The 14,425-nt window shown below is 28.4% G+C and overlaps 1 protein-coding gene across 5 annotated transcripts in view; it reads right to left on the minus strand.

Moving 5' to 3' along the window:
- LOC143225496 (F-box only protein 3-like) overlaps positions 1-14,425 on the minus strand; it is a 51,389-nt gene continuing 36,964 nt past the window's right edge. For all 5 annotated transcript variants that reach the window (XM_076455009.1, XM_076455006.1, XM_076455004.1 and 2 more), the window contains 4 exons: positions 13,705-13,827; positions 11,673-11,788; positions 6,208-6,321; positions 1-1,986 (listed from right to left, as the gene is read on the minus strand). In XM_076455009.1, the coding sequence (XP_076311124.1) occupies positions 1,889-1,986; positions 6,208-6,321; positions 11,673-11,788; positions 13,705-13,827 (451 nt within the window). In that variant the 3' untranslated portion in view covers positions 1-1,888. The remainder of the gene's footprint in view (positions 1,987-6,207; positions 6,322-11,672; positions 11,789-13,704; positions 13,828-14,425) is intronic.

Below are 14,425 nucleotides of genomic sequence, written 5' to 3' on the forward strand. Positions count from 1 at the left end.
TGAGAATACCAATGGGCCTTTATTCGTAAACAAAGTTCTCTTAACTAATAACTACTTTTATGCTTAGATACTCTTTGCACTTTCTAATTGTAGTTAAGAAATTGTTTGTCAATCATTTTGCATGAAGCCAAATGAAAAAAGAAAAACTGAGTGTTTGTCTGAAGCTCTTATATTTACATAAACAAAATACAAAAAAATTACTGAAGTTATTGCAACAGTTTCTGAAGTGGTAAAATACACTTGAATACAAGTTTGGCAGGGTCATCACAGAAAATACACTTCGGAGTTTAATTGAACATGTTTGACAAGGATTTGATATTTTCCTTGGAACAATATTCTACAGTAATTTGTGTAGAACATGTTTTGTTGTGTTTATTCTTAGTGATTCAACTTTCCTCAAGTCATGTTTATTCAACTCATTCTGAATCTCTGACAAAATGTATTACATTGTGCAAGCTATAACATGTAATTAACAGCAATTCCTAATTAAATTATTAATAATTTTAGATTTATGAATAACTTTCTTTTCAGACATTTTGTTCACTATGAATAACAAAATTTATAATAAAACAAGGACATTTTCAAGTTTGACCAAACTGTGAATGAAACCAGTCTGAAACTATAAAAATTATACACAATTTTAGCTTGATGCCCATACTCACTTCTTTTCCTAAAAAGACATGATGTCATTGCTGTGCAGACAGCAATTGTTACTTTGAAGTTTTGTTTTGTTATAAGCAGTTAATCAATAACATTACTTTTGCTTTTAAAGTGTTAGAAGGACAGTTTGATTTATAAATTTCAAACTTAATTTTTGTTTTTTTGCTTCTTACAATAATTTAGTAATGTGGGTTGTAATTGTTGCTCTTATTATTGCAGATAATACATTTCTAGTGACCTGAAGCTAGAAACATTGCAATCTAAATACAAAACTTAATTTCATTACATCAATGATAGTGCAAGCTCTATTCTGGTGATAGAAATACTGTTGCATAAATAATATTAAGATACACTCTCAAAGAACTAATTATTTACACTTAAAATATCTTGAATTCAAAACAGTTTCTGAATAATTTATGGCTCAGTTGTTCTCACATTCAAATATCAGAATAATAATGCAATTTGAAATGAATCATGAACAATGTATATGGATAAAAGACCAGAAGTGAACTCAAACATCTTCCTACACACATGATGTAACCAGTATCTCAAGACTATTTTTCTAATGGATCTTCCAAAGATGTAAGGATTTCTGTGAATTTTCTTCTTTTGAATTGAATAAAATAATGCAAAAACTGATAGGAAATTGCATTACCAATGTAATAGCAAGGAAAACTAATATTTTCCTTTGAAATAACAAGAATTTTCCAACCTACACAAAGATAAACTGCATATGGAAATAATCAGGTATTTATGTGATAGCACTAAAAATCTTAAAACAACTACTTGAACTTTTACAATTACCTGTAATATCTAACTAAGAAAAAGGATAACTTTTCCAAAATATTATTTAGTATACTAATAGTTCAATATATCTCAATGGTACATAATGAAACATTTAATTAAAACAAATGAGTATGTCCTTCATATGTGAAACCAGTGGAATTAAAAAAAAGAGAGAGAAAGAACCACTTCAAAAAGATTTTCTAAGCCCACAGTTCTTTTGTGATATATAATTTTAAATTCGTTTTTAATTAAGTTGTACAAAACAAAAATAAGTTATATTCCATGTTTACAATACTATAACAATTCTGAGAAATTCATTCTGAAAATTGCTTTTCTGTCACCAACAGCAGAGATTCAGAAAAAGCTCAAAGTTTTTACTTGGTTTCCTAATTTAAACTCAAAGTTTAACTTTAAATTGCATAAGTTTAGGTCAAACTGAAATTTATTCTTTTTTTAGTTTAACTCTTATACGTTCTTCAGCTGTCACATATGGGAAGCACTTCATATGATAAATTGGGCACATGATATCTGTTGTTAAGCCTATAAAGAGAATTCAAAAATAATTATGGTTCTTCAGTTATACTAAATGAAACTTTTAAATTACTGTAAACGTTCACAATTAGAATACCTTGAACTCAACAGTTGGGATCCCAGACAATTTCTAGATATTGTAAGGTTTCATTCATTCCTCCAAATGTAAAAATAAATGCCTTTTGTTCTCACATAGTTAAAAGCTATATGACACTTAAGTGCTACTGCATTTCAAATATCATACAACTTCCACCTTTTAAATCTACATTTGGCTCATCCAATCACAATAACTTCTGGTATTGCTTATAAGTCCCAAGGCCTACTACTACTATAAAGACTAAGAAATTATGAGAATCTTACTTTTCCTTCGAATTAGTGCTCATTTTCTAAGTTTATGTTACTATAACATGTACACAGAGCAATACCTAAAAGTTTCTTCAAATCAGTCACCATTTAAACATATTTTGATAAATGTAGAGAACATAATGTTTTTTTAAGAGTGCTTCTAATACAGCTTTGTATAAAACCACAGTAAACACCAGTTCAGGATATTCACTAATCAATAGATAACGTTTTCTGAAAACACATTTTTTTTAATTACTTTCTGTTGTCTACATATATCACAAATGTAAAGATACAGTAGAACTACTTTAAGCCTCTTTTTTTTGTTTGTAACATTATAAGTGTAAATAACACATGTACCTGTAGTATACATGCTTTCCTATACTTGCCATAACTGGAAAAACTGTTTTTAAGTTTTATTTTTTTCATAAATTTTAAGGTATAGAAATATTAGCTATAACTTACTTGCTGATAACTTTTGCAATAACTAATATTTTCAAGTATATAGCAAGATATGAAGCTGATGACACCTTCACAAATTTGTTAACATAAATAACTGATAGCTTGTATACCACTTTTACAAGTTTAATAATATGTAGTGATAATTTCAACTGCAAGAACATTTCAAACAGTTAATGTTGAAATTACAATTCTCTAAAAAAATAACATTTTTGATGAATTCTCACACCATGTATTAGTTATAATAAGGCATACATACCTTCATAAAAGCTTTGATGGTTTTATAACTGGCAAAACCCAAAGTTTTTTTGGGTTTTTTTAAGATTTACTTGCTTAAAACATGAATATATCTTGGAACATGAAGCTTTTTTAATTTTAAGAACACAAGACAGGTTTTTTGTAATAAACTTTGAAGATGGATTTTAATATGGAAGAAGCTTGTTTGTACTTCATAATTAACAGAGGTTAGGTATGCTTCACAAACATAAGGCAGTATGTACCATATAATTAAAGCTTATATGTGAGTGATTTACATGGTATTTTAACTGAGTATTTATGTGTTGCATGCTCAGCCAACCTAACGAACTCTAACAGTACACAGGATGGGCAGTCAAGATGCTGTTATAATATTTTTAATGGAAACAAGTATGGAGCCAGTAAAGAAAGACTTGTTAAAGTTATTATCAGTCTTACTGTGGTGTAATGTCACATAATTCATTTTTTACTAGCATAAGGTATTATCTACCACATTGCATACTGCTTACCAATTTCAGCCTTATTGCTAGTTATAAATAACCTTATTAAAATGTTCTAACCCCAAAAGCAACAAGAAAGTTACCTTGAAAATAGAAATATTCTTAATTTACTGCTTCTAGAAACATGTTTCTTCTGGTTAATTGAAGAGGAACTTCACAAACTTCTACTAATTTGATAGTACTGATATCCTCTTAATCATATGTTGGATTGTTGTGAATTCAAAACAAAATCAATACCATTTTTCTATTAACTTCAAACTATAAGAATTCAGTTACTACTTTTACATACAATACTTATTATAAATATATACACACACATACAGACACAAAAGGACTTCATACTAGGGCATATTTTGTCAAACACTCTCCCTGATCAACAACAACATTAAAATCTGATTGATTACACAGGCCTGTGAATTTAAAAACTTTATATCTGTTTTAGTTTTAATGACAAGTTTTCTACAATTTAGCTATGCATATTTCAAAAATAATATTTAATTTTTTTATCACAATTTTTTTTTTACAAATCAGGAAGAAAAAACTTATTTGGATCAAGTTATTATTTCATCTACCACAGTAAACATGTTTTATTATTATGTTTGGTTCTACAAAGATTGATAAGTCTCTCATGTCACAATTAGTCTACAGAAATCTACAGTCAGTGGTAGTCAACATTTTAAGCATAACAGAATGTAATCCAGTTTCAATTAAAATTATTCATTTATGTAAAAGTAGTTCTGGTGTTTTGTAAAAAGTCTGTACATAATGGAGAAAATGTATATCATTTTTGGACTAAGCTTACAGGAATTACTATAAAACATGTAAAACTTTCAAAACAATAAAACCACTGAAGACTTGTATTATCTAACTAGGTTTTAAAACTTCAAAAATTACTTTTCCTCAGGAGAAAAATAAATTCTGAATAGATCACATTCCTAAATCTCATAGAAAATATGAAACTTGCAAAACAAATGTACCCCTGAAAATAACTATTAGGATAATCTATTCCCAATCATGTTATTATTCACTTTTACTGTAACAAAAATACACAATAATCATTTTTAATGGAACTTATTTGGAATTTATTATCTCAAATTTTAAGTTTACAAACAGAAAGTTCCTGATATTTCCAGATTTTCTATTTTTGTAGTAGGGACTTCTATTGTTTTAATAACAAAATCATGAAAATATGTGTAAATAAGCCACTGCAGTATTTTCTTAGGCTTTATTAAATATTTAAAAATTAAAAAAAATAACTTGTTCATAAGATTTATTTCATAAATTGGGATTTCTAAAAATAGATAAAGTAAACTATAAAACATCTTTGCATTTATTAAAAATATTTTTCTTTTACAAAGAATTAACAAATTAGGCTTAGCAAAATGCAATAAAAGATGTTATATTTTGTTTGTGAATGTAATGGTATAAAAATATATTATTTGTTTCAAATATTTACACCTATTTTCTTTTATTTCAAATACATATATATTTACCATATAGAATATTAAGTTCATAAAATAATGTTCATGGTAAATATGGTCTCTTTTTTTCTGTGTACAGTTAAGTTTAAATTTTGCAAACATTCACTAAATGCATGCACAATAGTTAAATATAACTTTTTCACTTTTTTTTTTGTCAAGCAAATGCCTGTCTATATAAGTTATTTTGTTACATTAACTATTGAAATACAGCTCACTCAGAACATAATTTACAGTCTTTTTAAACTGTGGTGCTTTGTTAGTAAATGAATTCGAGTTCTCTAGAGCAGTAATGAATGATTGAAGTCAATGGCATAATCCTTTTTTACCTAATTTTTTATTTAATTTATTTAAATCTAAAAAGCATCATATTTCAATAGCTATTTTTCCTTCTTTCAATATTGGAAATATTGCAAGTTCATGCATATGTGTTAAGTATTTATAATTTCCAAATATAAAATTAAAAACAGAACATAAAAGTTATCTTTAAGTTATGTTTTTTGTTCCTTAACTCTACCAATGAATAGAATTGAAACTGCACTTTCTGATGAAATGATCTTAGAGTGGAAGGTGTATATATTTCAAAACACTACATTTATAGACAAATGTTAGCATCATACCAGCCAATGAAATGTTTAAACTTGTCAAAAATATACAATCATATTAAACCACATTCATTGCAATTAACTGTTCATTTTCATTTGGTAATTCAATTAGTGTAAAAGTACACAGACCAACTCTTTATATTCAATTTAGATTTCTGACTGTACTTGTGTAATGTTATCAAAGAGTACAAGTTACCTAGAGAACATTTCTATTGACTTCAAGACAATGTTCTTTTTTTCTAATGCTTATCTAAGTGTAATAATTAAAAGGCATTCTTTTTGCACAAAAATATTTTTTTACAATAACTTTGATTTTTTTCCCCATGTCTTATGTTTAAAAACAGTAGTTTAGAAGTTTTTTTTTATTTTTATTTTGTATACTTTCTAGAAACATAAAACTAGAGTTAATAAATTTCAACACAACATCATCAACTTAATATGTTTCTGTTAGTGTTTATGGTTATCATTACTACACAAGTCACATTCATACTTTTACTGTTTAACATAATTCTTAATTTTATCTTTTGATTTTCAACAATTTTTCTAATTTCCATTTCTATAAATCTTCCAAAATATTGAAATTGCACTAACCTGTTATTAGGTTCTTCATAGTAAAATGACCTCTCATATTTCCATAGGTAGTATTAAAGTTTGTACAGCTCACCCATGAGTAACTGGTTCCTGGTTTTATGATGGGAAATTCACCTTCAATGTCAATGTAATGTGTGATTAATACTGAGATTCAATCTCTATCTAATAATAATAATAACAGCCTAATAATTATGTTTCCCAAAATTAGTTTTTGTACTCAAATCATAGTTGAGTACTTGTTTTGATAAGCACATATCTAAAATGTCAGGTTACAGTAAAACAATTAACTACTCATGCATATTCATACAATTAAAAGAGGTCACCATTGTAACACAGCCATGCTGATCATGGCTGGATCATACTTTCAAAAAAAATAAATACTGCAACTAACAGATAGAATTTCACGTGAAAGAAAAATTTCTTGGCCTTTGTAGTTTCAAAATTCCTAGTAAAACACTACATTACTTTAAAATCTGTCAGTTCATAGTTTAAATTATTTATGCTTACACTCTTCTCTATTATAGCTACCTTTCCCAATACCACTATAGTATCTTGTACTGTATATACTTTGTTATATATTCCTATAATAGAAAGTGAATGAGTGTTGTTTTTTTTTAATTTTACGCAAAGCTACACGAGAACTATCTGCACTATCTGTCCCTCATTTAGCAGTGTAAGACTAGAGGGAAGGCAGCTAGTCATCACTACCCACTGCTAACACTTGGGCTACTCCTTTACCAACGAATAGTGGGATTGACTGTCATATTATAATGCCTCCCCAGAGCTGAAAGGGTGAGCATGTGTGACGGAGATTCAAACCCACAACCCACAAATTATGAGTCCAACGCTTTAGCCCACGTGACCATGCTGGGCCACTGAATGAGTGCTTACATGGACTGATGCTATTTAGATCTAAACATTACAGCAACAGATACCACTGCTATAGGTAAAAAAACAGTTTATTACATCACAGAGAAATAGCAGAAGTTCTTTTACATGCTTATAAGTATAAATTATTGTGATGTATGATGTTTCATAGAAATTGCATATGTTTGATAAAGTAATATGTTATGAGTAAATTTACTGTTTTTCAAGTATGAAACAAAGTTTTTAAATGTGAAAAACATCAGGATGATAGAAGTAACACATTCATAGGAATGTTACTGCTCATAATGGCAATGAAATTAACCCAGGTAAAATTTAAATTAGATGAGTCCACATTAAACATTGTTGTAAGTGAACATTCATTAAATTTACAAAATTTATTTAAAAGCTATTTACTATATTGTGAACATTAATAATATCTTGTAAATAAAGGGTGATCAATTACATGACTCAGAAAGAATATGCTGATAACTGCTAATGGTCTTAGTTCATTTTAAAAGTACACAAAAGCCTTATAACTTATATGATTATATGCCTGTGTTCATAATTAAGAAATTCTGTTCTTTTTGGAAGTACAAAACTGAGTAGTGCTATGTCAAGAAATAATACGTAATTTTATTATAATAAAAAATCAAAGAAGTACATGCAAGCTATACATTTTTATTATAATGGCTTTCCAAGTGGTTTACACATGTATTCTTCTTTATTGGATATAAGCTGAACAATCATCATATGACAGGAAATAATGATTAACTTTTCACCTCAAAAACATTACTAAGTAAATGTTTAAAAATATGTTTTCTAAAAGTTAATTATAAGCTTGTAACAATATATGTATGGTGAATGACTATCCTATTTCTTTTATTTCACAAGAACATTTTTTTAGGTATATATGGTCATCTCCTTCAAATATCACTTGATTAGAATTGATTGTATATTTTTAAGTTATGTTCAAATTTTCTTCTTGATAAATCCTTAGACTGAAATATACCAAGAAACTGATTCTCAAAGATGCATTCTTATTTGATCACCTGCATTATTCTGCAAATTCGTAATTGTGATGGTAAAGGAAGTGAATTTTATTATGAATTTCAGGGTCTTCTCTTTTGACTCTCTTTCTGATTTTGGCTTTGTCAGCCTATTGAGCTGAAGAACCAAGTTTTAATTTGGGAATTTTCAAAATGAAAATGTGTTACATGTAAAACATGCATGTTATTGGAGGGTTGTAGCAACATCATCAAATTTTGACATATCATTTTGCTTCCTTGACAACGAAGCAAATGTAATGGGATCCAGTTTCCAGAAAAAAGGAATATATTTGAACCAATGCTCACTCCACAAAATATAACATAGGTCAAACTAAATGGTCATTGAATGTGAAACTAAACGCAAGTTAAAATCATTACCACTATTTGGAACTAGAAAAATCAACCATTGCCACTCCTGTATACCAAAATTACCACCTAATCAAATTCACAGAAATGAAACTCATTGTAGACCCTAAATGTTTTCAGCAATGAAATATTAAAGAAGCTACTAAAATACACAAGAATGCAAAGAAACTCACGAACATTGATATAAGCTTTCAACTGAATCCATTAAACTAAACGTTTTTCAATGGAATATGTATGAACAAATCAGACTGAGAAAACAACACTCCCTAGATGTTATTGTATACATACAAAGTATGCCTCTGGAGATGACACGCATAGTACGTTGAAACTAGTCCATGTTTTTATCTTTATATTTTCTAAATTTGTGTATGTTATAACTTAATTTGTGCTTTTAAAGCTGTCAGTCTTTGTAGACAGCATAACGTACAACTTGATTACCAATAATTGTTCCTATAAACAAGACATTTACCTCAAATGAAAATTTCAGTGTCATTGTTGAACCATTAAAAAAATAAAAACCTGAACACAAAATAATTTATACTCCATCAATTTCATTAAAACACATCTGCTTCCTTTGTTTAATTTTTACATGTAAATTATTGGCAATAAAACACCAGTGCAGAAATCCTTTCAAGCTTCATGGTTTAATAGGTGGCCATACTTGCACTTGCCATGTGTGTGTAGCATAGTAGCTATTAAATTAACATATGTTGGTCACTCAAGTTTCCTATACCATCTTCTCCTGAAAACAGTCAGTGGTCTTTCAAACAGTGTCACTATCTAAGTGTTGTAATGATAACACATTTTGGACTAAAGTATCACCATCTTTTGCTTTTTGTGGTGTACCTCAATCAAATTTTCCCTGGAGTACAAATACTTCCAAATACCTACAAGAGGATTATTGTCAAATAGAATTTCATACAGCTGTTATGAAAGATTTTAGACTTTTTGATACAGTGCATTTAAATGTACACACACACACACTCCCATAATATATAAAAAAAAAGTTGCTTTACAATTACCTGCAAACATTTATTCCTACAGTATACCACTGATATAATTCATACAAATAATTACACACTTCATGACATCTTACCAAGATAACTTGTACCAACAAACACATCTAGTATTGAAATTTCACATCTCAGAAGAATAATTTATAAAGATCCAAATACATACATCTAAAGAAAACAACTTAACAAAAAAAGGAAGCAAATGTAGGAATGGATAATATCAGTCCTTCAGAAACAATGCAAACAATATAGTATAAATGATAGCTACATCATCCTCACAGGCATATAGTGTAGTAGAATGTTAACAGACAAAAAGATAAAATTCTATTGTGATTGAATAATTATATAAATATATATATTGCAATATGTTGATTCTTACCTGTGTTCTTGTTTTTAACTTTCTTCCTTTTTAAAGGTTGTATTTATAACAAACTTTTAAATACACTAAATTCCAACTGTAATATTTATTGTTTATATATTATTGGTTAGTAATTCCAGTTTAAACTTGTATTTAAGTTCTTTAAAGAAACACCAAAATTCTGTAAGAAAACTAACTTCAAGGGGTAAAGATAAAATTGTTTGCACAAGAATTATTAGAATTTTACCAATTATGTTACAATTTGCATTAACCAATTATTATAGTGCATAATCAACCCAATTCCATTTGCTGATTATGCACAATAAGGTTGATAATACCACTGCATAGTATTGTTGGCAGTTTAACTTAAAAACTGTAACAACTGAGGCTTCATTAAATTTGAAATGGTTGAAGTTATCAAATAAATGTTTCATGAAAAAAAATCAATCTTTTTCTCTTTTTTTTATTTTAATGAGTTAAAAATAAAAATTGGGACTGACCTTGTGGCTAATATGTGAACAATATGTGACAGTTATGAGAGAAGCAATCCAAACAATTAGTAATCACACTTGTTGAACCACAACTAACTTTATGGTAACTTCTTAGCACTATGCATAAATAATGGGACTGTCAAATGATAAAATGGATTGTTCCATAGCTGTCTAATACATCATTTATTTTAAAAATATTTGTAAATACCTGTTTATAACTTTCAACTTACAGTAATACCTTTGGCAGTGATATACACAATTCAAACAACTGACAAAACTCCCTACTGTAAAGTAATGGGACTTTTCAAATTTCCATTCACTTTTTTGTCATGTGTGTTTTTGTCAATCTCCCCAAACAATGAGTCAATATACAGTGTCATACTTCCTGAAAACACTCTGCACATATCTTAAGCAAGTACACAGTGTGTATTAGTTCTGTGCAGGGGGTGCTATTTCCTAATCTACAGTTTGTAAAGAAATCGGTATGCTTCATAATGTGCAGGGCATTGTTTTCTAACCTTTCTTACATTCAGTGTATCAACTTATGAAATACAGACAGGGGTTGTTTTACCTGATGATATTTTATTCTATGGTGAATAATGTTTTGTGTTGAAACAAAAAGCACAGGGTTGTAAATGTAAGCATACTTACAAATCAGAAGGTTGTAGTTGTGAATAAAGTGGTCTTGGTGATTTAATTTTTAATTTCTTGGCAACTGGTTTTCCACAATCACACAATTTGACAAACTCTAACAATTTGACTGTCATGTGATTATACAATAATCTACCCAATTTCAGTTGCCAAACTGATTATCAGTAAAACACTGAGAATTATGATTTTTTTTATTAATAGTTAATAATGCTTATAAAAATGGATTTTTATTTGATTGACCATTGTTTTGGTTTTTGAGTTATCATGTAAAGAAAAAGAACAACAAGAAATACCAAACATTTTGCTATGATATTTATAGGCATCTTCATAAGTTATGGCTTACTCTTTATACAGATACTGTTATGAAAAGACACACTGTAAAGTATTTTAAAGTTCTGATAACCTATTTAGAAGATATTTCAAATTCCATTTTGATGAGCAACCTGGGCCATCTCTAACTAGACAGTGCTACCACCTGTTTGATATTCTCATGGGATCATATTGTAAGGACTTATCAAAAATTCAGTGCAGAAAACATCTTTTGATAAGATCAACTCTTGGTTTGGATGGGCTTCTGTCACTAATAATAACTGCTTTTTATCCATGGTGGGCATTATTGCTTTAGTTTAAAAGGATTTAAAAAATTCATGTTCTGTCTCCACAGAGAACTTACCAACAACTCCTGGGCCATTTATTCTTTCTTCATGTCCATTTTCATCTGTAACAATCCAATGGCGACTTACCAGCTGGCAGCTTTCTAAGGTTGAAACATCTTTTCCCATGGACATTCTGTTCACAGAGAAGCAAATTATGATAGTAAAAATAGTGTTTGAATATATACAAAAAGCTACCACTTTAAGTGATACAAATCATTTTAACTAAAAATAAACGTGTTACTATACATATCAAAATAAATATTTTTGTCAAAAAAAAACATGACATTAAGAGTTCTCTTAAACAAGGTATACATTTAGAAGTATAACTTCAAAGAATCTTTAAACAATGTTTATAAATTTTCTATACCATGTTAAAAATACTTTAAAACTGATAATAAACATCTGAAACAGAATAACAAAGCATGTACACAATGTTTTGAAGCTTTCTACATCATTATTATATTTTGTGTCAGATACAAGATTTATCATAGGTATTATTAATTTATTTATTTTGTGAGTGAATATTTCATGACTATTTAGTTTTTCATAACAAGTTAGTTAAAAGTAATTACTTTAAAAGCAATAGTTATGACAAATTTGGTTACATAACTTAGTATGAATCGTATGTTGTACTTATAATTCACTGATGTTGAGGATATAGAGACTTCTAGAATGCTTACATAATAGAAGTATACACAGCAGCAAGCAGAATGGAGTCAAGTCATTGGAAGAAGTAGAGTCAGAGAAAATTTAATCAATATGAGAATGAAAGGCCTAATGGTTGATATGCTAGAGAGATTAACAATCTTTCAGAAGATCATGAGAATAAGCTGTCAGGTCATAGGGTGTTTTAAAGTAATTGACCAAGCCTGAGTAGACTTTGAAAAAAGGAAGATGATTCTTGAAAATTTGAAAAAGAAGCACGTGATTTTTGAAGCACAGGATCCATCTGTGGTATCTGAATGAGAACATAAGTGAACCATACACAAAATGTCCAGTAATAAAAATGGAGAATGATAATTTAGCTTGTTAACTGAATTCCAAATCATTTTAATAGGCCTAAAAGAGCATTTGACAAGAAAAAGAGAACTGTATAGTGTATAAGATACAATTATAATTTCCACAGCATAAGAAATTTTTGTACATACATTTAACTTATTCTGAATATATGTATTACCTTGCAAACAAGTGGAGTCCAAGTAGTTCATTTATTTTTTTAATTTACCACCAAGAAATCACAGACACCTTCTGTAAAGGAATTCCTAGCCCAATGCACCCATATATGTAATTTACTATATATATTACTACTAAAAAGTAAGTTTCCTGACACTTTGACAGAGCTTGAGAGCTTTTAACATTATTAGCAGAGTTGGAGCTGAACTTTAGCTATTAGATAGCAGTGCTGTGATAGTCAAACTGAATCCAGATATAAATCAGTATATCTTAATTTTATTAGCATGTTGAATATAGACAGTCATAGTTTGGGTCCTTTATTTTTTATATTTTTGAGATTTCAAAGGACTCAACTGATTAAAATAACATGATGGGAACAATAACTAAGTCATTATAGACACGTGTTGTCTTCAATTTTACTTTTTATCCAGTGAAGTAATGAAAATAAATGTATGCCATATGATACTTGGTTATGATTTGCAACAAATAAAACCCTTAAAAGTAGTACCAAATTAAAAACATACAACTATAATCAAAAGTTATAAGTAGTTTTATCTTCTCTCTTTGAAAAGCAATATTTTTAGAATTATATATATTTACAGGAAAATATATCTTTTAGTCTACATTAAATTCATACCACAGTAATTATTTTCAAGCTCCCTCTTTGATTATATTTCATTGTACTTAAGTATGATACAATAAAACTAATGTATTCACCTCATGAAATGGGATTAAGCCATGGAAAAATTAGTTTCTTTGTCTTGTGAATTTCATTTCTGTAGCAAAATGCAACTACTTTAAGAAGGCTAAAATAACTGTCTGCAAAATACAGATATATATTTCAGTACTGTAATACTATAAAACTTAACAGCTTACACGATTCGATATGTGTGAAAGAAGTGAGGTGGGTTCACACTACTCAACTCTGGTAGAAAGCATGTTTCAGCAGTCACTGTGATGTTTCTTGTAGTAGATTCACATCCAGGTTCTTTGTAAAATCTAACAAAATAAATAACTGTTAGTTTCATAAACTTAAACCTTTATTATATCATATGCTATAGCATACAACAGAATACTAACATAATTCTAAATGTCAGTGTTTAATAAACTAAGGAGTTTATTGATGCATTATAAAAAATATCAAATTATATAATTATGAGCAAAAGATTTTGTCAGCAGACAAAATAAGTCACAGCTACATATAGAATCATCAATACTTCTAATTAAATTCTGAAACCTGAAATTATGATTGCCACAAGCTTTTCATGTTTAAATGTTTTTAAGCAAATTCGCTATAACAAGTATTTATATACAGTACTATAATTCATCATACAGCTTTTTGCTAAAAGAAAAAAACATTATTTATAATTTTAATAAACAAAAACTGAAGATAACCATATTATTTTGTAGAACTATAACAGCAAATAAATGAATAAAATTACATACTCTAATAACTGTTCATGACAACAAATGATAAGCCATAAATAGTAATAATTAAAATTGAACAAACCAAAACCAGGCTCATAGTTTATCTGAGGTAAACAGGATAATATATTAAATGACTGGAATGGATTTAAAAGAACATAACTGTGCTATA

This window comes from Tachypleus tridentatus, chromosome 9 (genome assembly GCF_004210375.1).
Source record: "Tachypleus tridentatus isolate NWPU-2018 chromosome 9, ASM421037v1, whole genome shotgun sequence".
NCBI lineage: Eukaryota > Metazoa > Arthropoda > Merostomata > Xiphosura > Limulidae > Tachypleus > Tachypleus tridentatus.